General features: G+C 35.5%; 3 protein-coding genes across 3 annotated transcripts; 2 read left to right on the top strand and 1 right to left on the bottom strand.

The window, feature by feature from the left end:
* The first annotated feature begins 4,538 nt into the window (after positions 1-4,538).
* LOC104220650 (protein SRC2 homolog) lies at positions 4,539-8,497 on the top strand. The gene is made up of 7 exons (XM_009771545.2): positions 4,539-4,994; positions 5,104-5,208; positions 5,317-5,443; positions 5,520-5,591; positions 7,636-7,681; positions 7,772-8,054; positions 8,149-8,497. Exons 1-7 carry the CDS (start codon positions 4,949-4,951, stop codon positions 8,184-8,186), a joined length of 717 nt encoding a protein of 238 aa, XP_009769847.1. The 5' UTR covers positions 4,539-4,948; the 3' UTR covers positions 8,187-8,497.
* Positions 8,498-16,498: 8,001 nt separating this feature from the next.
* On the bottom strand, positions 16,499-17,083 carry LOC138877162 (uncharacterized). The gene has a single exon (XM_070156742.1). It carries the CDS (start codon positions 17,081-17,083, stop codon positions 16,499-16,501), a length of 585 nt encoding a protein of 194 aa, XP_070012843.1.
* A 6,859-nt stretch (positions 17,084-23,942) lies between these two features.
* LOC104220649 (cyclin-D3-2-like) lies at positions 23,943-26,096 on the top strand. The gene is made up of 4 exons (XM_009771544.2): positions 23,943-24,713; positions 24,795-24,996; positions 25,165-25,295; positions 25,461-26,096. The coding sequence occupies exons 1-4, from the start codon at positions 24,192-24,194 to the stop codon at positions 25,725-25,727; spliced, it is 1,122 nt and encodes a 373-aa protein (XP_009769846.1). The 5' UTR covers positions 23,943-24,191; the 3' UTR covers positions 25,728-26,096.
* The last annotated feature ends 1,405 nt before the right edge of the window (positions 26,097-27,501 follow it).

Raw genomic sequence — 27,501 nt, 5'->3', positions numbered from 1 at the left:
TTATCTTTACATGAAAAATGGCTAAATTTCGATTACTTTTGAATGTGTGGCTATTTTTTGAATGACCACTTGTAAATTTGGCTATTTTTGAATTTCTCCCGAGAATATCGGGAGGGAAGATCATTCTACCTCAAGCTACCCTATGATAAAGTAACATGTATGGGTTTTGGACAATCCAATCAATTTAACTTTATAGTTATTAATAGAACGACCTTAGTCTTTTTTAATGATGGAGACCTTTCTTCTTAATTAATCTTGGTGGAATGACCTGTGTCTTTTTTTTAAAAGACTAGTTTCTCGGCACGTGCGTTGCACGTGAGTGTCGAGTCTTGTAATATATGATGTTTTATAATAATATCGGAAAGCTTTGATTATATAGTCATACATTAAAAAAAGTCTGTTTCCTTAAATGATCAAGGGCCATTTGCATCTATATTCGTTTTTGTGTCACGTTTTTATTTGTGTTCGCTTTGCAAAAAAAAATTGCAAGTGTACCCGCTTTTTCGCCTAACTTTAGCATATGGGGTTGAAGTAACAAAGGCAATCACGCAAAACTTCAGCATTCTAGTAGCCGGGCCTGAAGTTCAGCTCTTCAGCTCTAGAGCTGAAGTTTTTGTTGTAACTGGCGAATAGAGCTGAAGTTTTTATTTTATAACTGGCAAACTTTAGCTCTAGAGCTGAAGTTTTTATTTTGTAACTGGCGAACTTCAGCTCTAGAGCTGAAGTTTTTGTTTTGTAACTGGCAAACTTCAGCTCTAGAGCTGAAGTTTTTGTTTTTGTAACTGGCGAACTTCAGCTCTAGAGCTGAAGTTTTTGTTTTGTAACTCGTGCTCTAGAGCTGAAGTTTTTGTTTTGTAACTAGCAACTTCAACTCTAGAGCAAAGACTGGGTTTAAATCTCGTCCTCTCTTCTATTGGAATTAGTCGTAATTTTAACTGGCAACTTAATTAAGCCAAAAATTGTTCTTTTACATAGTTTGACCTCGATCATCAATATACTTTGTGAAAAGAACAATATTGGTGTCAAATGTTCTCGGAGTGGCAACGTTCGAGGAAGGCAGTATATACTTTATTACGAATTAAAAAAAAAACATAAAATACTTCACATAACAATGTGATTCTAAAAAATAGTCTGATAGTCTTGTGATTTTGTTTTCACATAAGAATAACCGGGCTCCCTATTTTTTATTTTATAGCTCATATTTATGGCAAACATCCCATGAACTGAAGTTCCATAGCAGCACCAACAACAGCAGAAGAAAGAAGAAGAAGAAGAAGAAGAAGAAGAAGAAGAAAACGAAGGAGGATGAGAAAGATGACTGAAGTTATTTAAAAAGTGGGTACAAGTTGGAAGTTTTTAAAAAAAATAGGTATAAATTAAAGGGGACGACCAAATAGGGCGCTCGGTGCAATTAACTTATGTTGTACTTTTTTGTCAAGGCTAAAATGATTAGATATCACATGAACCTACAAAGATAGAACAATCAAATTATTAAATCTAATGAGAAAGAGACCTCTTTTAGTAGTATTCTTTTTTACTCCGGTCATTATTATAATTTGTTGTTATACACAATCAACTAAGTTCATATCACCTTATTTTTTCACCTAGTTAAAAATCATTTTTCACATATACTCCAACCAATACAAAAGTACGATCATATGCTCCTACGTACTAAAGATTGATATTCTTATTTTCAAATTACTTGAATATAAATATTAATCTCAAATATTGTATACCATATAACCAGAGGCGGATTTATCTTGAGGAAAGTGGGGAACCCATCCTACTTGATAGATCATATAGATTTCTTGTATAATTTTTGATAAAATTTGCTATGTAGTGCGGTTGGCACCCATGGTCAAAACAAGAGGTTTGGTGCCTCAAGTTCCAGCCCAGATGGGCACTCATGATTTTACTTTATTTAGCTCTTCCTCTCTTCTCCTGGTTTTTGTTCTACTTTTCTTTTTTGCTCCTTTCTAGTTTTCCTTTTCTTTCTCATCTTGATTCTTGACAGCATTACCAATCCTATTAATTCTCCAAAATTTCATGGTAACTAACAAATTAATGATTCGAATATTAGCTATTAGTATTATTTTAATTTGAGATTTGTCTCTATTTTGAACTATTATAAATTTGTTTCACTATAAATAATTTATATGACTACAAGATCTTAAATACTCGATGAGACTTGCTTAAATATTTTTTTTCAAATTAAATTATCACATAATCATATTTGTATTCCAATCAAATTATTGAACTTTTGTCTATAACTTTGGGTAAGCAGTTCACATATAAAGAATGAGTCCTATGCTTTGAGATTTTTTGGTATTTTTGTGCTTCTTTTTCGCGATAAAATTTGTACAAATTTTTGTTTTTGCAGTATTAACTTCTTAATAATATTCTATTTTAATTCTCTCTTCATTTTAAATTTTGATGGTAAAAAACTTAATGGTTTAAAAAGAGTATAGTTTATCTCTTTGGATAATGTTTAAAATTAATAATAACTCATAAACATATAAATTTTCTTACATCAATTGACATTATGATAAGCATAAAAAATTACGTTAAAATTATAGATGGCGCACCCATGATCTCAAAATCCTGAATACGCCTTTGCATATAACACGTAGCATTATAAGCTCAATTATACCCTTGTAAATATTAATATAGCTGTTGAACTTGCAAATAATTCACGCACATGTACTATAACTCCACATTTTACAAAACCAATTCATGAATTTCAATAAATGTATATGTTAACCATGTAGAAGCATAAACTCACAAAATTAATACTAATATATATAACTCACAAGGTAATATCTGTATGGCTTGATCATATGTATACTTCAGCATAACATAAAGAATACATCTAAGATGATGAGGTAACATTTATGATATACTTAAACTTGAAATCTAATAATTAAGGATCTATTATGTTCTTCATCACAAGAACAACATCAAATTTATTAAAGCTCAAAATAATGTCTAGATAAGAATATTTTTAATGTCATGATCTTAAAACTATAGAACAACTTTTAAGTATAGCGATAATTCTTCTCAAATAATATACGTTATATCACTGTACTTCTTGAAATTAAAATTCACATAATCTCATATATGTGATATATCTATATGACAACTAATTATTTGCATTTTTTTTCAAATAATAACAACTATAACCATTAAATATGTTATTTTAAATAATAATTAACATGATGCATACATGATATATTTTGAGGTAATCGCTTTTATGAGATGTTTTGCATCATCACCTTGACGTTGTCTCTTTGATTATCTCGATAATCAAAGTTGCTCTAATCTGAAGGAACTTTTTCGTCTGCTGCATTTTCAATACCTTCTCAACCATTAGCCTCTCCTCAAGTGTTATCACAATTAATTAATAAATAAATATTTAAAAGGTTAAAGAAACTACTTAATAACATAAACAGTGCACACACCAAATGTATCAGCGAGTAATAAATTAATGAGAAGTGGTTAAGACTATCTTCTTCCTTAATTATTCAACAACTTTGACCAATTAGTATCGACAGTAAAAACTACTGCTGGTCCTTCATTTCAGTGTTTCATCTTCACCAAACCGGTTAAACCTCCACATGTAGTTTTGGAAAAGCAATGGTTCTTTTCTAACGACAAAATAATTTTTCTTAAAAATTAGTTAGTATTGAAAGAACACAACTATTTAGAAAAGGCACAATATAAATGTAATAGTTCTTTAATTATTATTATAAAATATGAAATATAAATATAAATATATATTTTTAAAAGGGGTATAAATAGAATGATAATTTAACCTTTTGATTTGGGGCTCTAAATTAAACAGAATCATCACTACATGTGAACTTAATTTGGTGAAATAGATTCCATTGTTCAACCAATTAAACTTTTTACTCGAACGTAACTATTTATCGAATTATCTAATCAGATGAAAGTAAATTCTTAGGAGTAGTAATTCTTTAATTGGCTTCTTCTCCGGTAGGACGACAGCAAGAGACAAGCATTTAAAGATGCAAATTCTTTTTACCTTTAAGGCAACGGCTGAATAATGCATTTTCAAAGCCAATGGTTAAAACTAATTTTGAAAGACTTAGTAATTAATAAGAACAAACACTACTTTTAAGAAAAGTCACTTAAATTAAAATGGGTTTTTACGTTTATTTTAAATGATGTTTTATTATATTATTAAATAATTTATAAAATAGGGTATTTAGACTTTTTAGTTATGGCCTTCCCACTTTAATGACGTGAGTCTTTTTTTAAAAGATGCAAACATATGCTTTCTCCGTCATATTATTTGATGGAACATTATTAGACCAATATTATCATTTACGAAGAGAAATACAAAATACTCCATCCAAATACATCAGATAAAATTGGAATGATATAAAAAATATTACTCCAATATTGACTTTATATCAAGAAATGATCTAAATTTAAACTTAATCTATGTTGCCAATTTGTTATCAAAATTGCTAGCTAGTAAGTACAGTATAAAATGTTACCAAAATAATTGATGAATTTCCTTGTAATTTAAAAGGCGTATCACGCGGATAGACAAACGAACTGTACACGCTTTTCTGTTTCCTTTGGCCGTGTTTTGTCATCGACGACGAAACCGCCACCGCCACCCGCCAGTCTCCGCCGCCTTAAATCCACTGCAGAAAGTCTATATATACGTAGCGTAGGGGCATTAACTTCTGTCAATAGCAGCAGTAAAGATCAAACCCTCCAAATTTTCCATTTTCCCGTTACTTATAGTTCCCTGTCATTTTCAACCCGTTTCTTCTCAATTTTTAATTTTAATTGGTTTTGGACATTTTCCTTCTGACCTTCTCTATTACTTTCCTGTTTATACCTATGATAAAGAAATTCGTCATTTTTTCTGATTGGCTAAATTCAAAATAGTGATAATTAAAATCTGCATTCTTCCATGTCGATGATATCTGGCATCCAAGGCCAACTTCTAGAAGTTACGGGTATGAAAAGTTTCATGACTTTCTCCTTCTCTTTATGATAAAAGAGAATTACCCTTATTTTGATTTTTGATTAATTGATTTGGTTCGGAATTTGAAATTAATTTTGCAGTGGTTTCATGCAACAAATTGAAGGACACAGAATGGATATCAAGGCAAGATCCTTATGTTTGTCTTGAATATGGTAGTACCAAATTTCGTACTCGTACTTGCACAGGTTCGTATTTTTTTTTTAATTATACCTTGTAATTGTTTGTTCTTTTGTATTGTAATTTGTGAAAGTTTACTCCTTTTGTTATTGATTTGTTCTGGAATTAATTTGTAGATGGTGGGAAAAACCCTACATTTCAAGAGAAATTCGTGTTTACGCTCATTGAAGGGTTGAGAGAGATTAATGTTGTGGTTTGGAATAGCAATACCATTTCCTATGACGATTTTATAGGGAGCGGAAAGTAATTTTCTCAACTTGTTTAATGTTTGTTTCACAGAGAGTAGAGTACTAATATTTGTTGAATTTGCTAATTATAGGATTCAACTACACAAAGTTCTCTCACAAGGATATGATGATACTGCTTGGCCAATCCAGACCAAGACCGGCAGGTAAATTTATCAGCTCTAATTTTTTCTATTTGCTCTAGTGACAATGTGTGTTTCTGTTTTTGTTAAGGTTAGTGACAATTTGTATTTATGATTGGTTTTGTTGACGAACTCAAGCTTTTGTAACCTTAAGATCACTGTAAATCTCTTCATTTTGTCACCTAAACTACTACTAGTAAAGATTGAATAACTACTTTGATTTCTTCCTGCTGCTTTGCTATTCATAAATATTTGAAATCAAAGTTACCTTTTTCTTTATTACGTTAAATTAGTATTTCTAGTACATGCCACTTTGATAAAACTTAGTGTTATCTCCTATTATATGCTATGAGCTCTTTTATATTAATGAGATTGGTTTTTCCTAACATAACAAAGTACAAATCTTCTATTGTTAAGAACAGAGTTGCATCGCTTAAAGCAGAAGAGATTTAAAATCAATGAAAATTTGGTACGAATCCCCCCTGCAGTACTGTGATCAAAGAAAGTATGATAAAGTCATTGAGAAATCTGAAGGGTCTAGCACCCTGCTGTCTTTGCATTTAAACCATATACGAGAATATCTTGTTGGTACAACGCCAGGAAAATAATAACTCAACTAAAGACTTACAGAAAGTCATTCCATCAATTTTCTGTTTGCCTACTTCAGATCATTAACCTACTGATTGTAATAAACATTGTCACTTGTGCCAAAGTCAAAGGATATAAGGGGCAGTTATGTACTGTTTTGCTTTTTAAAGGCGTGCGAGCTGGGAGTGGGGTTAAGTTAGTTGATATTCATATCCCATCCTATTTTTCATTTTCTTCTGTTTCTATTTCTGAATGAACTTTATTTGTTGGTATGGAAGATGTATGATCAACCTCTTTAAAAGTCTATGAGATGGTCTTTTGAGTCCATGAATCAGGGTTTTGACTGATCCATCTCATTTCTTTCACTTTATATCTTGCGAAGTAGTTGACTAGCTGTTTGCTGCAGTTTAGAACCTTGCTTATATTTGTTTCATGTTAGTGATAAGCTTGTATTATTTGTGGTTTTTACCTACTTGGGCTAAGGGCCTGGAGTGTTTGTTAAATTTAGCATTTTATAGTGTAATTTTTTGCTGAAAATTATTTAGAACTAGTGCCATTGCTAGAACTTTTTCTTCCTACTAGGTCATGAATCAGTCATTTTCACAAGGAGTTAATCTATCCCTTTAGACATGCATTCTGTATGGGCAAAGACCAATGACAGACATGATAGTTTATCTTGCGGGCCTGGGGAATGCCTCTAAGTCAGAAGTAGAGTTGCGGCTTAGAGTCGAGGTTTTATATTTATTAATTGCCGGGGAGAAATTCTTAGTTGTTGGTTTGGCCTTCTAAAATAAGTCAATTCAACCAGATATCTTTTTGGTGATCCTTGGCATAGAACTGGTAATAGAAGTCGGTTGTTTACGGTGCCAGCTCTTGACGGATTCTTGAAGGTGAAAAGCTGGGTTTCAATTTTCTGGAGTATATGATTCCGTATAACTGATAGAAGAGAGCTGTTTATTTTTTTTGGATAATCTGTATCTTTCCTGATGTGGAGTCAAAAATATTCCCCTGGGGAGTGCGTGTCTTTTATGTGAGGAAAGTAGTAAACGCAAAAACATCAGCATGTCTTTTTCATCTATTGTATGAAGAACTAAAAGCAGACAAAGAGAGTTTCACCCATAGGCATCTGCCTTTTTTCCTAGATGAATTGCGCTCTTATTTTTTCTCATTGTAACCTTGGGGGCACCCTTGCTGTCTCACTTTTTCTAGTTTCAGATTTGTGACCCTTACTTTAGCAATCAAGGTACCTGCAATTAGACCTGAAATTTTATCCCAGACTATGAATCTGTGTGTCATATGGAACTCGAGCACACCATTGTGATTAAAAGGAACCTTCATATAGAACTCTGTAACTATCTAAATAAGCAATCAATTCAATTTTGAGATTCTGTAAATCTATCTCGTCAAATTGAGTGGATGTTCGGTGGTCATTTTGTATTGGCTCTTGGAGCTGTAATTATTGTAGTCTCATTACTTGCAGGCATGCTGGAGAAGTTCGACTGATAATGCACTATGCTAATGCCAATGTAAGTAGTACTGTGATCTGCGGAACTCTCAAGAGACCCAGAGTCATCTTTCTAATATATTTTTGACATGTTTGCTCTTTAAATTCCCAGAAGCCAGCAACAAGTTATGCTCCATCAGCTCCACCATATGCAGCATCGCAACCTCAAGCACCTATGTACTCCGTGCCTCCACCACATTTAGCTTCTTATCCACCAGCAGCGGCTTATCAAACACCTCCTCCATACCCTGCATACCCGCCTCATTCAGTTGCATATCCACCAACCTCATATCCTCCCCCTCAAACGACTGCTTATCCTCCAGCTTATCCACCACCTTCGGCATATCCTCCCGTATCTTATCCACCACCATCACAGGACTATTCTTATCCTCCAGGTGACTATGCTTGACAGTTAATTTTTTCCCTTTTCCCTCTTTCCTAGTTTCTCTATAAAAGCTGATTGTATCTTTTAATTTTATTATCGATCAGGTCCGTACCAGGGAACATATCCTCCACGACCTTACTGAGGCCACATTCCAACATGCTTTGGTGAAGAATGTGCATAGTTGCTTGTGAGGAAAAAACAATAATATATGAAATGTGCATATAGGTTTTTACTGAACAAGTTTGCTTAGGCATTTGTATTTGTGTCTAACATCGAAAATTCAAGGCTTGGATAACTTGTTTGTGACTTTGTGGTAATTCTGTCGGACAGTAACCGATCTTGTAGTTTACTGGGTTCAATCATGAATGGTAGAAGATATTCAACATTCAGTGACTTGTATAGCATGTATACAAACAATATGTGCCCAGTGGGTATTTGTTCTTTGCCATCGCAGTTTCTGTTTGCTTCAACTAGCACTCTATTAAGAAGGGAGCATCACACATATATGCGAAATATGAACTTTGGGTGGGGGGGGGGGGGTTGGGGGGGGGGGAATAAAAACAGCATTCCAAATAATAGCATGTGCGGTTAATCTCCTAAAATCAACTTATTCTGAGAAGTTTTGTTTTTCAAAAGCGCTTTTCTCAGACGTATTTTTGGTGCGAAGCAGTTTGTGTTTGGCTAATTAATTTGAAAAGCACATCTGAGCAACAATTAGTGTTTGACAAAACTGTAAAAGATTACTTCTTCTCCAAATCTGTTTTTGCTTCTATTCAAAAATACTTTTTTTTCCTTTTAAAAACTTGGCCAAACACTTCAACTTTTAAAAAAAAAAAAAAACTTTTTTTCGGAGAAGCTTGGCCAAGAATGCTATAAGTTCGGGATGGCTGCATGTTCTCTTTCTCAGAACAATGGTGCATCATGTTTATGATGATGATAGTCGTGTCAAATCATGTTGAAATTTGCAATAATCCGATGAATAGACATATGAACTAGAAAAATCAAATGGTCGTTTTGACTATGTTAAACCACTATCAATTGGCCGTTTGGTTACCAGGAAGAGATAGACAAAGATATCTCATGGTTTGCGATATCTGTTATCTTAACTTCTATCATTTTAATTTAAAATAATTTTCCGGACTAATTAATAATCATAATTAAATATCAGATAAAATAATATCACATTTTATCCGAATTTGTTATCCCTATCATTTCAACCAAACGACCCCTAAATCTAAAGTGTTTCTCCTCTGGCATTAGAGATTCAACATTTCACTGTATAAAGTGCTGAGATGGCTTTCGGTGTTCCACTATCATTGCCCTTTCAAGTGAGTGTGTGTGTGTCCCATTACACCAATAAATATATATATTGGATTCAAAAGTCTTATGAGTAGTCAACCTCAGATGGTGCTTACTATTTTTCGTAGTTAGTAAAAAGCATATCTCCTTCTGACTTTTGCCAAATTCTCATATGTGCTCCTGACTTTCGTTGGTATTTCCTTAGTTTTTACTTGCTGAGAGATGAATTAATGAGAACACATTTTCATATAGCCTAGAAAAACTTACTTTTTAACTACATTTGATAACATGGCAGATGCATCAGGAAATTGAAATGCCAAAGTAAATATTACAACAACTAATACCCATTAAGCGTTTTGTAGCCTTAATTTCTCTAATTATTAATGGCTCGGATTGGGTTAGTGTCTTGAAAATGGGTTAGGGAACTATAGAGATTTGGAAGGTAAAAGAAATGATGGAATGAATTTGGCATAGGCGATTTGGTACGGTACTTTGGAGTGAAATGAAGCAAAGCAACCACCCCCAAAAAAAGGGACCTATTTTGACTTTTGAAAAATAATGATGCAATGAGATGGGTCTTTTTTTGTTGAGATGTTAGTGATTGCCAGGCATTAATACTGTTTCATCTAAACCTTAATGATGGCATTATAACCTTAATTAACACTATAAAACAGCTGTATAACTAACTATGTCTCTCTTTTCTTTACTTTCTTAGTTGGTTTAGGCTGGCCATTACCTCAAGAATGACCCCATTATCTACTCTCTCTGTTCTCTTAATTGCAAATGCATTTAACTAATAGCCCCCTAAACCATTCTTTTACCTTGAAAGTTTTCTGTGTAATAGTTGAAACGAGAGTCATATATCACGTCGTTAGTTGTTAACTAAGTACACGTGCGACACTTGACAACTTGCTCACGTTCTTGCTATGTCAAGTCAGCCTTACTATACTCAAGATCGCTAAGAGAATGGAAGAAAGAACACAAGAGAATTGTTAAAGAAAGTTTTGTATTAGAGAGAACTTGAATTATTTTCTTGGTAAATTACAAAAGAGTGGCCCCCTTTATATACTAGTCTCCTAGGGGCTAGTGTATAAATATTAATTATTATACAAATCCTTGATATTTACAAGATAAGGGCTTTCTCTAGAGTTCTTTACAAGCCTAGAAGATTCCAAGGACTTTCTTAGCAAATCCATAAAAATCTAGGTTCTTCCTAAGGAAATGTCCATACCTCTCTAGAATCTTCTCACAAATGCTAGCCTTCTTCTTATGTAAGCTTTCACGTGGCATTAATATATGGCAAATGGCGCCTATGTGGCATGATGACATGGCGGGTCATCACACTCTCCCCCACCCAATATTGCGACGACCACAGCGCAATGCTGCTGCATAAACTCTCGGATTTTATCTTTGAATTGCCACAAGTCTTCATATCGTTCCCACGTGGCCTCCTCCGGTGATTGCCCTTTTCAATGGACGAGGAACATAGCGGTGGCTTTTTGCCCTTGTTTTTGCCTAGCCTGGTAATCTATGATAGCCTCAATCTCCCGATTATGCGAGGCGGTGATAGTTATTGGCGCTCGACTTGATTGGCCCCTACTCGGATAATCCTTATCTTCATGATATGGCTTAAGCATGCTGGCATGGAAGACAGGGTAGATCTTAAGATACGATGGCATGTCAAGCTTGTATGAGATCTTGCCTACCTTGGTGACGATCTTAAATAGCTTTTCATACTTGCGAATCAGATTCTAATACATGCCCCGTAGTGCCTTGAACTGTCTTGGGTTAAGCTTCACCATGACCATGTCCTCAACTCTATAGTATGTGGGACGCCGCTTACGGTCCGCAAACTTCTTCATCTTCTTAGTTGCCTTATCCAAGTAGGACTTAGCAGTGTCGAGCTGCTCCTCCCATCCTTTGGCTATATGATAAGCCCCCAAACTCTTTCCCTCGAACGCGGATGGTAACACATGTGGAGTTTGTGGTTGTTGGCCTGTGGCTAGCTCAAATGGTGTCCACCCAGTGGACTCACTCCGATGCAAGTTATAAGAGAATTTGGCGATGTCTAGGAGCCTTGCCCAATCTTTCTGATGCGCGCTTACATAATGCCTCAAGTAGCATTCTAGTAAGGCATTAACCCATTCCGTTTGTCAATCCGTCTGTGGGTGGAAACTAGTAGAAAAGTGCAGTTCCGTGCCAAGTATGTCGAACAACTCTCTCCAAAAGTTCCAGTGAAGCGGGGGTCTCGATCACTGATGATATGCCTTGGTAAGCCCCAATACTTTACCACGTTCTTAAAAAATAGCTTGGCGGCTTCCTTAGTTGTGCAACCCGGTAAGGCGGGCATGAAGGTGGGATATTTGGAAAATTTATCCACGACCACTATAATAGTACCATAACCGTCAGACTTCGGTAGGCAAGTGATGAAGTCCATAGTCACGCTTTCCCATGGACGCTTTGCAACTGGTAGTGACTCCAAAAGTCCTCCGGTTTGTTGTTGTTCAACCTTGTCCTGTTGACAGACAAGACAAGCCTGCACATAGCACTCTATGTTATCTCGCATGCGTGGCCAATAGTAGACCGACTCAACCAAGGCCCTAGTGCGACGTTGACCTGGATGACCAACCCACATTGTATCGTGACTCTCCCTTATGATCCGTCGTCTAATATCTCCAAACTTAGGAACATAGACCCGTCGACCTGTGGAAAGTAGTAGGACGTCTTCTATCCAAAACTGTAACACTCCTCAAATATATAAAGGTTTCAAGACACGTTAAATATAGAATTTAATTATTTTTTTAATCTCAAATTATACTTCTATTATGGATTTAAACCCTTGTAATTGATTTTGAGTTACTTCTCTATTTATAAATAATTGGATATACAATTAGGGGAATATTAATAATTTTAATGTTTCTAATTATTAAAAGTAGGTATAATTAAATACTAGTTAAGTAAAAAAAACAAATAAAATAAATAGAAGAAGTGTGCCAAGCTAAGCCCATAAAAGGCTGTTGGAACAAATACAATAGGATTGCAACAGGCGTGAATAACCTTGCAAAAACAAAATAGAATTTACATTCTGTTTGCTCAGAAACAGAGGCAACGAACTATTCGGGCAGGCAACGAAAATTCTAGGGTTATTTACAAAGTAGTAATTCTTAAACTCAGGTATGAAAAATTCCCTACTGTCAATTACCCTACAGTAGTAATAGGTAAGAACTGAATAGTTAATTCCTTTCTTTCTTTGTATCAACATCAAATTTTATGTTTAGGTGTAAAACTTTAAAATCAATTAAAATGCACTGGTTGTTGTAGAATCAATTGTTTGACGGGTATAAATTGGACTGGGGTCTACGTATTGGCTCAAAGAGTTTTGAGGTGAGTTAATATAACCCTTTACTAAAGTGGTTTAACTCACAAAAGCACGCATACAAGGTGTTTGATAAATTACTTAAAAGAGTTTATATTTACTTAATGGGAGCGAGTGAGTACCTATTAACTTAGAATTATTCTAGCAAAAGTTTAAATGATTTATTATGATATATGTGCATAAATTTTCAAATTTTTTTGTTATTCTTATATGCTATTTTCATGTTGAAAATTTATGAAGAAGTAAGAATCTTTAGAAACACTTTTACATGCTTATTTCATTCTTATTTCGTGCTTTACATTTAAGGATACCAGCATGAGCATGTACATGATGTTCTATAAAGAAAAGATTTAGACTTGAAAAGTCACAAGAAGAAGTTTTAGAAAAAAAAGATTTTTGGGAGTATCCTATATTCTGAGAAGGGGTCATCGTCCAGGTCAAGGGTCCTGACCAAGGCGTTAACTTCCTGAAACTACTTGTGCCAAAGTAGGGAGCACACGAGCTGAGGGTCTCGTTGCTGAGAATTTGCTTGGCCATGCTAAGGTATGATACATGAGCGCTGAGAACCATGAAGCGAGTGGCACCTCGTGGATTGGGCCTATTCGATCAGGTTGGGATCGAACCCGTGCCGATCACACGGTGACTGAGACAGAATTTTAAGTCAGGATAGTTGGAACTCCCAAAGAATAAAGTGAAATATTTTTTTTATAAGAAAAAAAAAGAAAAGAATTTCTTTAGAATATTCACAAACTGCTATTATGCAATTATTTTAGAATTATTCTTATAAGCTTTATGTTTTACATGCATTTAGAACCTTTGCTCGTAATGTATATGTTATTAAAGTTTCGACCCATGTTGTTGAGACTCACTGAGTACAATGGATGGTATTGACGTTCTTTTTTTGGAACCTACGTTGGTCTGCGGTACAACGTAGGAACCGGTTTTGCAGGCGAGCAGGCTACGGTTTAGGACTTCCCTCCTTTCCAATGCTATTGGTGAGCTCCGCTTTTGTTCGTGGAGTATTCCTTAGAGTCATTTTAATTTATCTATTTCTTTGTTTACTTAGAGAACTGGCCAGGAAATCTCATGTCCTGAGCAGTGCATCAGTTTATCAGTAGAGGCTTCATAGACATAGTCATTGGGTTAAGATTTAGATGTTTTTTAAAATAACTTAGCAGTAATTCAGTAGTTACTACGAATAAAGTTTTGGAGTTGATTTATTTAAATATTTAAATTAATAAAAAGTATTTGGTTAGAGTATTGCCTTGTTGCATATAAAGTTTGAAATTATAAAAGATTTGATAAGAAGAGATGGTTCGCTCGGTCATGTTTAGTGATCGAGTGCTTGTCCCGGCTTGTTCAGAAAATGGGTCGTGACAAAAACCGTCTCATCTTGCCTTTGTTGGGTAACTCAATAAGTTGTTTGGCCACTGGATCATGTTGCATGCCTTCTTTTATAGCCTTCCGAATGTCCCATCTCGCTGAAGTGATTGCAGCAAGCTCGACTTTACGGCTCAAGGCATCAGTTACAACGTTACCTTTGCCAGGCTTATACTCTAGCGCATAATCAAACTCGGCCAAGAAATCCTGCCACCTAGCCTGCTTTGGTGTGAGCTTCTTCTCTGTCTGAAAGTAGCTAGTAGCCACATTATCAGTCTTGACCATGAACCTCGACCCGAGCAGATAATGTCTCCATGTACAAATGCAATGCACAATGGCAGTCATTTCCTTCTCTTGCACCGTGTAACACTGCTTCCTCTTGTTTAACTTGCGGCTCCCAAATGCTATGAGATGCTTATCCTGCATCAAGACACCCCCAATGGTGAAGTCTGAGGCATCTGTGTGTACCTCAAATGTCTTGGCAAAGTCGGGTAACGCCAAGACTGGCTCCTCTGTTACAGCTGCCTTAAGGCATTCAAACGCCTTTTGACAATGCTCCGTCCAAACCCATGGCTTATTCTTCTTTAGCAACTCAGTCAATGGTGAGGTCTTTGCTAGGTATCCACAAATGAACCGACAATAGTAGTTAACAAGGACAAGGAAGGATCTCAACTCAGTTACCTTTATAGGTGCCTCCAACTCCTAGATAGCACGTACCTTAGCCTCGTCCATGCGTAGCTCGCCATTGCTAATGACATGGCCCAAGAAGTGCACCTTTGATTATGCAAACTCGCACTTCTCCTTCTTGATGTATAGCTCGTTCTCCCGCAAGACTTGGAAAACCTTCCTTAAGTTCCCCATGTGTTCTTCCAAGGTGTTGCGGTAGATAACTATGTCATCTAGGTAGACTACAACGAACTGATCAAGGTAGGGATGAAAAATCTTTTTCATAAGGGTGCAAAATGTGGCTGGTGCATTGGTTAAGCCGCAAGGCATTACCAACCACTCAAAGGCTCCATATCTCGTCACACATGATGTCTTTGGCTCATCCTCTTTCGCAATGCGAATCTGGTAGTAGCCCTTTCGACGATCCACCTTGGTAAAGTACTTGGCTTGCCCACGTCTATCGAGCAAATCAGCAATGAGAAGGATCTGGTACTTATTTTTCACTGTAACCTTATTAAGTGCTCGGTAGTCTATGCACAAGCGCATCGATCCATCCTTCTTCTGGAATAATACTGGTCCGTCAAAAGGTGCGTTTGATGGGTGAATGTGACCAACATCCAACAACTCTTTCAATTGTTTCTTGAGATCCTCCAGTTTGGGCGATGCCATACGATATGGGGCAAATGCGGGTGGCTTTGCCCCTGGCTTCAACTCAATCTTGTGATCCATCTCTCGCCTAGGCGGCAAGTGCTTAGGTAACTCTTCGGGCATGACATATTTGTTCTCCTCAAGCAACGTCTCTATGCAAGGCGGCACTATCTCTTGAAAATTCTTGTCTTCCTCTAGACTTGCAATGGTTTCCACAAACATCGGCTCCCCCTTCTTGATCCCCTTGACAACCTGCATAGCTGAGAGTTGTGCTTGGATCTGTCCATGTGGCATAGTCACTGTAGGTACCATGCGAGCTCCTTCTCGCTCCATAACCAAGAGACGGTGGAGGTAGGTTCGATTAAAGTATGGCAATGTCTAAAGAACTCTTGCCCCAGTATGATGTCAAAGATATCCATAACAGTTACGGTAAAGTTTATCATACCTTTCCAAGTTTCCAATTTGACACCAACTCCATTAGATACCCCACGAGCATTGTGTATCTCGGCATTCACGGTCTTGACGCGAGAGTTGGTTGGAGCAAGCTTCAATTCTAGTCTCTTTGCGGCAGCCTCAGTCACGAAATTATGAGTTGCTCCAGTATCCACCATTGCACGAGCGGGCTTGTTGTTGATGGTGAGATCCACGCGCTGATTGCCATTCTCGGTAGGTTGGATAACTTGCTTTGTGACAACACCACATAATCCGATCATACCCAATTGTGCGTTTCCCGAACTCTCTCCTTGCGGTTGCTCCTTCCGCTCACGTACCATGGCACTGAGGCTCTTGAGGTCAGGACAATTCCTGAAGCCATGTGGCCCTCTGCATATATAGCATCCCTTCTTCTTGACCCACGCCTTCTTCTTGGCGTAGCCCTAACGACTACTCGACTTTTAGGAATTTTGAGTCTTGGATTATTGTTGTTGTATCTCCTTGCCTTTGCCACGGTCTCCCCCACCTTTGACATTGTTAACCTTTGACTCCTTGCCATTGCCTTTGTCGTTCTTGTCATGCCTGAAATCTATCAATGATTCGGCCTCCACTATGGCTTGGTCTATATCAGTGACTTATCGGCGTTGCAACTCCTACTTAGCCCAATTTTGCAACCCGTCCATGAAGTGGAACAACAAGTCATTATTGGTCAGGTTGGGGATTTGAAGCATAAGGGTAGTGAACTCGTTGACATAGTTACGTATGCTTCCCGTTTGCTTTAATTCCCTAAGCTTGCGCCTTGCCTCGTACAAGACATTTTTTGGAAAGAACTGTCGCTTGAAATCCACTTTGAACTGATCCCATGTACTAATAGTACATAGACTTTTATCCACGTCAGCCATCTTCCTTCTCCACCGTAGCATGGGGGTCTCTGAGAGGTACAATACCGCAGTGTTGATCTTGGCCTCGTCGTCCCTCACTTTGTCGTGCCTAAAGTAGTTCTCCAAGTGCCAAAGGAAGTTTTTCACTTTTTGTGCATCACGAACACTTTTGAACACCAGGGGTTTTGGAGCCTCGATCTTGGCCTCCCTCGTCACCACAACATTGCTGGCTACCTCGGTCACACCAGCATTGACATGCTCCTCGTGTGACTCTATCTTTGCCTTCATAGCATCTATAATACTCAAAGCCTCCATGAGTCTAGACTCTAAGGCAGTGACGGTTTGCCTTAGTTCCATCTCAGTCTGTGTATGTCCCTCCAAGTCATTTTAGATACTCTCAATCTCTTCAAGAATATGCCCCTCAAGAACGTTAAGGGTGCCTTCCACCTTCCCCAAGTGTTGGCCAAAGATCTCCACGGCGTCCATCCCCGCGTTCATATTCATCATCCACTCTTTACCGAGTGAGACGTCCTCTAGAAGGACCTTCACTTCTTCCTCGCTCGCCTCAGTGGCAGATGGTTCTTGGGATGTAAGCCCTTCGTTTGACACAACCTCAGGTGGCACCTCCTGGCTCTTGTTGGTGGCATTCCTCTTTTTGCTACGCCGCTCTTGCCAGCAGCATCCTGGATGACGTTGGCTTGGGTGTTGGACGCGTTAATTTCTCCGTGGTTCGCCATTCCCTTAGTTGAAACCTTCGCTCTGATACCACGTTGTCACGTCCTTAGTTGCTAACTAAGTACACGTGTGACACTTGACAACTTGCTCACGATCTTGCACAACTTGCTCACGTTCTTGCTATATCAAGTCAGCCTTACTACACTCAAGATCGCTAAGAGAATGGAAGAAAGAACACAAGAGAATTGTTAAAGGAAGCTTTGTATTAGAGAGAACTTGAATTGTTTTCTTGGTGAATTACAAATGAGTGGCCCCATTTATATACTAGTCTCCTAGGGGCTAGTGTTATTTATTATACAAGTCCTTTATATTTACGAGATAAGGGCTTTCTCTAGAATTCTCTACAAGCCTAGAAGATTTCAAGGATTTTATTAGCAAATCTATAAGGATCTAGGTTCTTCCTAAGGAAATGTCCATACCTCTCTAGAATCTTCTCACAAATGCTATCCTTCTTCTTATGTAAGCTTCCACATGACATTAATATATGCCAAATGACGCCTGGCATGATGACATGGCGGGTCATCACACATATCTCCAAAAAGAAAATATGGTTAGAGCTAGAAAGTCGACCCTATAATGAGTACAAGAAAATGTAATTTCATTATTGTTCTTTCGGTGGTGTTACAACAACAACCCAATAGAATTTCACTAGTAGGGTCAAGGAAAGGTAGAGTGTACGCAGACCTTACTGATAGAAATTAAGGGTCCACCAAACTGTATAGAGAACCCGGTTCTCTATCAGTACCCACAGAACATACACACATACACAATGATAAGTAAATAACACAGCAGAGTTTTATGTGGTAAATTTCTAGCTCACGAGATTAAAAACCACGATCTACACTCGTAGGATTTCAACTTTACTACTGAGTAAACTTCAAATTACAAATTATTGTAATCTAGGAATTAAATTCTTAATCCCTCACTCACTTGTAATAACTCTATTACAAGCCTCTTTGTAATAACTCTATTACAAACCTTACAACTCGACTAACTCTAGCCAAGACACAAACATAAGATTTATGATTTTACAACTGATTTTCTACACAATGCTTCTAGCTAAGCTAAGTAGGAATTATAAGTAAATTGCTCTAACAAAGGTACAACACAACTAAGGACATATGGTAACGCAGTGCTGGTAACTGGTCATTGTTCTGTTGTTCTTTGTTCTTGAAGGCTTGAGTCACTTGCAAGATTGCAGCACACTTGCGAGAGAAGCTTGATAATTTTCCAAAGTATTCAAGTGACTTGTTTTCCCTTGCATCAAGTTGATAATATACAAGGGATGTCACTTGGATAATGCAAGCAATTATCCGGCAAAAAGGTATTTCCCATAAAGTAATTGTTGCACTGTTTGCCCTGTTACGCGTGTGCATAGGAACAGTTACAACAACTTTACAACTATGGGGATTTGACTGGTACAGTCAACAAGGGAACTGATGTTCATCTGTTCCCTCTGTCGTCTTTTTGACTCTAATTGTTGGAACTTGTGCCCGACTTGAGACTTGTTATTCTTAAGCACTTTGAGGATGTGTAACAGGTTTCTAATCTGGTTCTTATCAACAAGTTTGTTAGATCATCAAATATAACAAGGCACATAACTTATCACTTACCCCTACTCCGGAGGAGTAGAAGGGCTATTTTCGGGAGGCCCACGGCTCAACAGAAAAGAGAATAATATCATAAAATAACAAAATCATAGATCTATAACAACACAAGAAACCAGAAAAATAATATCAACATCGTAAGAGATAGCAATAAGTGGAACGTCAATAACACAATACTATGCAAAACGGAAAAAATAGTGTGAACACAACATAAACCGCTAGCAATCCTAGACAAAACTCCATCAGACGAACTAGTACAAAGAGGGATAACGTTCAACTATCCCCTAGCCTACAACCCTATTGCTCGACATCCATACCTTCCTATCAAGAGCCATGCCCTCGAAAATCTGAAGGTGCACCATGTTCTGTCTGATCACCTGACCCCAATACTTCTTAGGCCGCCCTCTACCTCTTCTCGTACCTGCCAAAGCCAACTGCTCACACCTCCCTAACCAGAGCATCTAGGCTTCTTCTCCGCACGTTCCCAAACCAGCTAAGCCTCTTTTCCCGCATCTTTTCGTCCATGGGAGCAACGCCCACCCTCTCCTGAATATCTTCATTCTTAATCTTATCCAGCCTAGTGTACCCCTCACATCCATTTCAACATCCTCAGTTTGTTTACTTTCATCTTCTGGATATGCGAATTCTTAATTGGTCAACACTCAGCCTCATACAACATGGTCGGTCTAACCACTGCTCTTTAGAACTTAACTTTAAGTTTCAGTGCACATTCTTGTCACACAGGACTCTAGACGCTAACCGCCATTTTATCCACTCCACCCCAATAGGTGCGTATCATCCTCGTCGATCTCCCCATCCCCTGGATAATCAACCCTATGTACTTGAAACTTTCTCTATTAGGGATGACTTGTGAGTCGAGCCTCACTTCCACGTTCGCTTTTCCCGTCACGCCGCTGAACTTATACTCTAGATATTCCATTTTAGTCCTACTCAACTTGAAATCTTTGGACTCCAGGGTTTGCCTCCATATCTCCGGTCTCTCATTAACTTCGTCTCGCGTCTCATCAAATAGAACACCTCCCTTGAAGATGTGTGTGTTAGAGATTGCTAATTTCTGCCGGTTGCTTTTACCAAATTTTTACTTCATTAATTTTCACTAGAATGTTATTTACTAGTAGTAGTACTATGATTTTGTTGATGCTAACACAAAAAATTCTAACCCTACAAATGCTGCAGAGAGTACGTCAAAAAGACAAGAGTACTGCCTGCCAAAGACGAAATCATTTATGACTTTTGAACTAGGACGAAACACACTATTTATTTATTTTAGCTTATTTTATTTAATTCTTGTTTGTACAATTACAATTTCCCTGGTAAGAACCTTATTTTCCTTTCCCTGTGACACGAGAGTAGCAATTTTCTTAGAAGATTATTACTATAAAATTCTACTCCAATAAAGTAAATCATAATGCAATTATTTATTGAAGTACTAAATGTAATTACTGGGGAAAACCGATGCACCCTAACGGCAGCTTTGGAAGCTACTCTTTTGCCTATTAACTCTACAAAGTAAGTACAGAACACTTAAAAGCAATCCAAAATCCCTCTTTTCCCAACACCATTCCCCCTATTTTCGACTTTTCAGCTTCCCTATCTATGTGTATTCCATGTTTCATGGAGTATCTATCTACATATAATACGTATGCAAGAGGATATTTCTAGATAAAATTTGTAATCTTGAAAAATAAGATATATTTTCGGCTATAACAAATATCGAATTGTGTAAAATTTCTTAAAATGATAGTGTATTTAACTTAATTTCACTACGCTGCCGGAAGCAACCCCAAAGTATTTTCAAGAGAATGTAATAATACTGAAGTATTCTAATTTAGCCAAAACTGTCATTCCCAGCAAAGGCATATTCGACGCTTGAATGGGTCAATATGGTTAATAACATGTTTGGCCAAGGCACTTTTTTTTTCCAAAGTTAAAGTGTTTAGCCAAGGTTTCAGAAGAAAAAAAAATACTTTTGAGGAGAAGCAGAAACAATTTTGAAGAAACAGAAAAAAGTAGTTTCTCTTCAAAATTACTTTTTTGAAAAGCACTTTTGAAAAAAATACACGTAAAAGCAATTTTTAAAAGCATGACCAAACACTAACTATTGATCAGAAGTGATTTTTAAATTAATTAGCCAAACTCAAACTGCTTCTCACGAAATGTACTTTTGAAAAAATACTTTAAAAAAAAAAACTTCTCAAAATAAGCTGATTTTTGCAGCTTGGCCAAACAGGCTATTTGGCTAATAGCCTATTTGGCGAAGCTTATAAAATCAGCTTATTTTGAGAAGTGTTTTTCTCAAAAAGTGCTTTTGGTGAGAAGCAGTTTGTGTTTGGCTAATTAATTTGAAAAACACTCTTGAACAGTAATTAATGTTTGGCCAAGCTATTGAAGACTGCTTCTAAGTGTATTTTTCTCAAAAGTGCTTTTTAGAAAAATGCTTTTGGAGAGAAACTCTTTTTTTTTCTTCTCGGAACCTCAAAAGCACTTTTTTTACTTTTAAAAGCATGACAAACACCTCAATTTTAGGTCAAAAGTGCTTTTGGCAAAAAAAAAAAAAAAAACTTTTGGTGCAAAAAAAAGCTTGGCAAATAGGCTATATAAATAAGTAGTAGTAATATACTAATGTTTGGGGTGTACAAAGGAAACCGACAAACCGCACCAAACCGATAATCCGAGTCAAACCGAGAAAAAAAAAATGACTATGGTTTTGTTTGATTTGGTTTGGTGTTAGAAAAAAAACCCCGACTATAATTGGTTTGGTTTTGTTTTAATTAAGAAAAAGTCAAACCGAAACCAAACCAACCCGACATTACGTGTATACAAATTTTAAAAATATTTTATACATAAAAATAATTATTGCAATGTAATTTATAAATATAATTTAAACTCTTTAATAGTTCTCTCTTTTAATGTATTATTTCAAGTTTGGACTTAGAACTTTTGAAGGATCAAATATGTTTTATAGCCCATAAAAGTTAGTAAATCAAATAAAGCTCAAAGCAGCAAAATCAAATTAATACTAATACTAACAAAAGAAATTCAATTCAATACTAGAAGTGACAATAGTAATGAATATTTATTTTTTTGTTTTGTATTGATTTAGATAGTGAAAATGCATAACTCACTTTTAATATTATTTACTCATGTAATTAATACTTAGTACTTATTAGTCGTACTTATTTTAACATGACCTAGTACTTTTAGATTATATTTATTTTTATTATGGCTTATTAATTAGCAGTATTTATCTTATGCAATTTGTTGAGTATTTTAATATAATTATGACTCATCTCCTATTATTTTATATTATTTTATTGGGTAACATGTTATATCGTTTTATCCTACTAGGACCTAAGAAATATTAGAGTACAAATTATAAATTTTATGCTATGAAGATTTTGTTGGAAAAAACCCCGAAAAACCCGACTTTTGTTAGTTTGGTTTATAATTTTAAAAATCCGAAATAATTGATTTAGTTTGGTAATTGAAAAATCTGAACCAACTCGACATATGTACACCCCTAACTAATGCTATCACGGAGATAAATACACATACTTCAATATATGTCACTCGTGTTAAACTTTGTTTTCTTGCGGATTCTAATATTGTTCATCTGAGGTCTATAGGCATAAAACATGATGTACACTTTCATTATTTTTCTTCTTATTGGAAATGAGGTTAAGGAGTTGATCTTCACCCAACTGGTGAATCACATTAATGTAAGTAGAATAAATTAGGAGAGAAAGGGGCTGCTTCCTTTAAATGGTATATATACCCAATTGACATCATCTTAAGAGAAAAAAAAAGGTTGAATTGAAAGAATATATTATATGTATCTTTAAGATATTTTTACCTTAAATTATTAATTAATAAATAATATTTAATATAAACACCAAATGCTAATAAATATTATTTCTAGACTACAAGGGGTCGTCTAGTTCGAATCAAGATTATCTTAGTATTAATCCTAGGATTATAACCATGACTATCATACCATCTTTTATCCGTGATGGATAATATCAACAGCTTGGTATAATGTTTATACAACTAAACGATGGATAAATGCAATCTCAAATCTAATACTACCAAATTAGTATTTTAATCTAGGTAACCAAATCTATCAGTGGTCGTTTGGTTGGGAAATAAATTATCCGAGGATTAATTATTCGGTGTTAATTATTTTTGGATTGTTATCCCATCTTTCTACAGGGATAAAAACAACACTACAATTCCACGATAACTAATTTTGAAATTAATTATACCACAATTTTATCTCAACCAAATATTAGATAAACCGATCTCAAATATAAGTAATCCATAATTAATTATCCCTAAATTAGTTATTTCGAGATTGTTATCCACCCTCTCATAGAGATAAAAATAATATTACAATATCAGAATTAGTTATATCGTAATTTTATTCCAATCAGATATGAACTAAACTTATCTCAAATTTAATCTAGTGATTAATTATCTTTTTTTTCTCCGGTACTAAACGAGCCCAATAGTGTAAGATGAGCGGTGCCTTTTCAAATTCTCTGTCATGAGAAGATCCGGCTTGGTGTGTGTGCCTTTTTTTCCCATTTTCTGCAACATACTACTACTACATTGTATATAAAGTACGTATATATATATATATCCCCTTCTATTTTGTATCTTTATACATATCCTACACTGCTACTAGTATTATTTTATTTTTACCATTCCAATACCAAGAAAGTGGAGAAAGTAAAGGTAAAAACCCAAAGCCCCCAAACAAAAATCATCGAAATCTCCTCCTTTCAGTCCTAACCTCAAATCAAAATACATACTCCTATTTTACTACATATAAAGAAAGGACAAGCGTGACATCCACTCTGATAAAATCTCTTTCTTTTTCTCTCTTCCTTTATCTTTCTTTCTTTTTTCTTTCTGTTTTTGAGAAACGAGTCTCTGTGTACTCCTCCTCCTATAGCTTTTCTCTCTTCTTCTCTTCACACCTCCCACAACACACAATCAGACAAAATAGAGAGGAAAATGAGTATGGTGAAAAAGCTTTGTTTTGTATAATGAGAAAAAGAGATTTATATACATCTCTTCTTCTACTTCCTTCTTACTAGAAGATGGCAATAGAACACAATGAGCAACAAGAACTATCTCAATCTTTTCTTTTAGATGCTCTTTACTGTGAAGAAGAAGAAGAAAAATGGGGAGATTTAGTAGATGATGAGACTATTATTACACCACTCTCTTCAGAAGTAACAACAACAACAACAACAACAACAAAGCCTAATTCTTTATTACCTTTGCTTTTGTTGGAACAAGATTTATTTTGGGAAGATGAAGAGCTTCTTTCACTTTTCTCTAAAGAAAAAGAAACCCATTGTTGGTTTAACAGTTTTCAAGATGACTCTTTACTCTGTTCTGCCCGTGTTGATTCTGTGGAATGGATTTTAAAAGTGAATGGTTATTATGGTTTCTCTGCTTTGACTGCCGTTTTAGCCATAAATTACTTTGACAGGTTTCTGACTAGTCTTCATTATCAGAAAGATAAACCTTGGATGATTCAACTTGCTGCTGTTACTTGTCTTTCTTTAGCTGCTAAAGTTGAAGAAACTCAAGTTCCTCTTCTTTTAGATTTTCAAGTAATAACCTTTTTTTTCTAACTTCTCTATTTTATCAAATTCTTGAATTTTTTATTTTATAAAACATGTTGATTTTTACAGGTGGAGGATGCTAAATATGTGTTTGAGGCAAAAACTATTCAAAGAATGGAGCTTTTAGTGTTGTCTTCACTAAAATGGAGGATGAATCCAGTGACCCCACTTTCATTTCTTGATCATATTATAAGGAGGCTTGGGCTAAGAAATAATATTCACTGGGAATTTCTTAGAAGATGTGAAAATCTCCTCCTCTCTATTATGGCTGGTAATTATTGAACTCATATCAGTTTTTTTTCTTTTTGTTCTTTTTTGAGTTGCTGTTGCGGAATCTTGTTTTGACTAAAGATTAGATTTTTCGATGATAACAAGTAACAAGAAAAGTAACAGAAGAAACCCCTTTTGATTTTTGGACATCTTTGCCCTAATAATACAGATTGTAGATTCGTACGTTATATGCCGTCTGTATTGGCCACTGCAATTATGCTTCACGTTATTCATCAAGTTGAGCCTTGTAATTCTGTTGACTACCAAAATCAACTTCTTGGGGTTCTCAAAATTAACAAGGTTAGTTTTATTAATTTGTCTTTGCCATTTTCTTGATTATTACTGTTTTTTGTTCTTTTTATTCTTTCATGTTGTTACACCCCAACATGGTGAAAAAAACAGCCATTAAATGTTATAGTATGAGTATATTCCAGAGAATTAACTGCAACCATTTACTGTACACAGGAGAAAGTGAATAATTGCTTTGAACTCATATCAGAAGTGTGTTCTAAGCCCATTTCACACAAACGCAAATATGAGAATCCTAGTCATAGCCCAAGTGGTGTAATTGATCCAATTTACAGTTCAGAAAGTTCAAATGATTCATGGGATTTGGAGTCAACATCTTCATATTTTCCTGTTTTCAAGAAAAGCAGAGTACAAGAACAGCAAATGAAATTGGCATCTTCAATTAGCAGAGTTTTTGTGGAAGCTGTTGGTAGTCCTCATTAAAATCAATCACCTGATTTATCTCTTTTCTTTCTTATTACCAACTATGGTGGTAATAATATTTATTGATATTCAGAAGTATTTACCTTTAATGTCATTTTCAAAAATTACATGAAAATGGAAAAAAAGAAAAGAAGAGCTTAGCTGGTGGTTGCAGTTGGCAGAGAAGAGGACTGGCTTTTTTTTGCAGGAGTGTAGTCTACTACTACTGGAAAGCAGAGATAGAGAGAGGAGAAAAGACAGAAAATCTGCACTATTTGTTTTTTCTCTATTCATATCAATTCTCTCTTAGGTCCTTTTCATGCATGCATACTTTTGATGGACATATTTTATATATTTACTATAATCATAAATTCTTGAATATTTTGTTAATTTTCTGTATACCCCTTCTCCCCTTTGATATCCTTCTATATCACTACAGAACATGTGAATTAGAATCTAAAATGCCACCACCAAAGGATGTGGTGCATTGGATGGAACTGCTCCCTTAACCAAAGGTTTCGGGTTCGAGCTCCGAGTATGGAAAAATCCTTGGTAGGGAGCGCTACCCCCCGAGTGAGGCCCTACCCGGCACGAATCCGGATATAGTCGGGCTCCAATACGCATACCAAACGCTGGATGAGAAACAAAAAAAATCTGAAATGCCAGGAAACTATCGACATGGAAGTAATATGACTAGAGTTTAACTTATACATTCAACATTGCGAAAAACTTTTTACACTATTAGGTAATATGTAACACTATAAAAATGAGATATATAATCTTGATATAAGGCATATTAATAATGTGGCATGATAGTGTAAATTTTTTCTACATCAATAAATATAAGTTAAACTCATAAGATTATAGAAATGAAAATAATTGCCTAACGATTTAAGTTATGTACTTTTACTTGAATTGGGCAATTTATCTAGTTATAGTATATTCTCACTTTGTTCTTAAGGTAATAAGAACATAGAAAAGAATTGATAAGTGAAGATTTTTATAATCTTTTGGTAATTTAAATGGTTATAGTAGATTCTCACTCTATTTTTCAATTTACATGTGGTAAGGTTATATTCATTTGGTGTGCTTGCATTCTAAACATTCAAACATGATTTGAAGTTATTTATTATTGTATGCCAACTTCATTGGTGTGGCAAAACATATATACAATGTTATTCCACAGAATTTAAAATCAATGAAGAAAATGAAGCTGAACAAGTCTTTAAGGTTCGAGCAATTGAAATAGAAGAGGAATGATAAAGAGATTGGTTGATTCTTAAGATAGATCATGCAATTTAAGGTATATGGACTAACTCTTTCAAAAAATGTTTATAAAATGTCATTTATCTATATTATATTAAAAGGAGAGTAGTATGCATTGTGGTTAAGCCAAGTGGCAAGCTAAAATGGAGCCACTTGGCAATTTTAGGACAACATTAATAATTAGGAATTATAAATAGAAACATAATTAATGGAAGTAGTTTAATGAATCCTATACATAATCTAAATAGATCTTAGACAAATCTAATCTATATATCTATATTTATATTTATATTTATATGTATATTTGTATCTATAAATATAATAGAAAAAATAAAAAATATAGAGATACGTAAATTGAGATAACTTATGATTATTTATATTTTGGAGTAAGTTAAAATATAAAATAAAACTAAAATTTACTTAAGATATTAAAGATTTATTGAGTTTAAAAAATTTAAAAATTCAAGCAGCAAAATAAGATCTTATATAAAGTATACAAATTATTTATAAGGTAAGAAAAAAAATTAAA

Source organism: Nicotiana sylvestris, chromosome 1 (assembly GCF_000393655.2).
Source record: "Nicotiana sylvestris chromosome 1, ASM39365v2, whole genome shotgun sequence".
In the NCBI taxonomy this organism is placed as follows: Eukaryota; Viridiplantae; Streptophyta; class Magnoliopsida; order Solanales; family Solanaceae; genus Nicotiana; species Nicotiana sylvestris.
Note: the sequence above shows the minus strand (reverse complement) of the source record. Positions and strands in the feature narration are given on the sequence as shown.

Excerpts from the sequence above, each read along its gene's own strand:
- LOC138877162 (XM_070156742.1), bottom strand. The coding sequence starts at position 17,083 with ATGGAACTAAGGCAAACCGTCACTGCCTTAGAGTCTAGACTCATGGAG.
- LOC104220649 (XM_009771544.2), top strand. The coding sequence starts at position 24,192 with ATGGCAATAGAACACAATGAGCAACAAGAACTATCTCAATCTTTTCTT. Across the intron at positions 24,714-24,794 it reads CTCTTCTTTTAGATTTTCAA|GTGGAGGATGCTAAATATGT; the intron begins GTAATAACCTTT and ends TGATTTTTACAG. Across the intron at positions 25,296-25,460 it reads GGGTTCTCAAAATTAACAAG|GAGAAAGTGAATAATTGCTT; the intron begins GTTAGTTTTATT and ends TACTGTACACAG.
- LOC104220650 (XM_009771545.2), top strand. The coding sequence starts at position 4,949 with ATGTCGATGATATCTGGCATCCAAGGCCAACTTCTAGAAGTTACGG. Across the intron at positions 4,995-5,103 it reads CCAACTTCTAGAAGTTACGG|TGGTTTCATGCAACAAATTG; the intron begins GTATGAAAAGTT and ends TTAATTTTGCAG. Across the intron at positions 5,209-5,316 it reads TCGTACTCGTACTTGCACAG|ATGGTGGGAAAAACCCTACA; the intron begins GTTCGTATTTTT and ends ATTAATTTGTAG.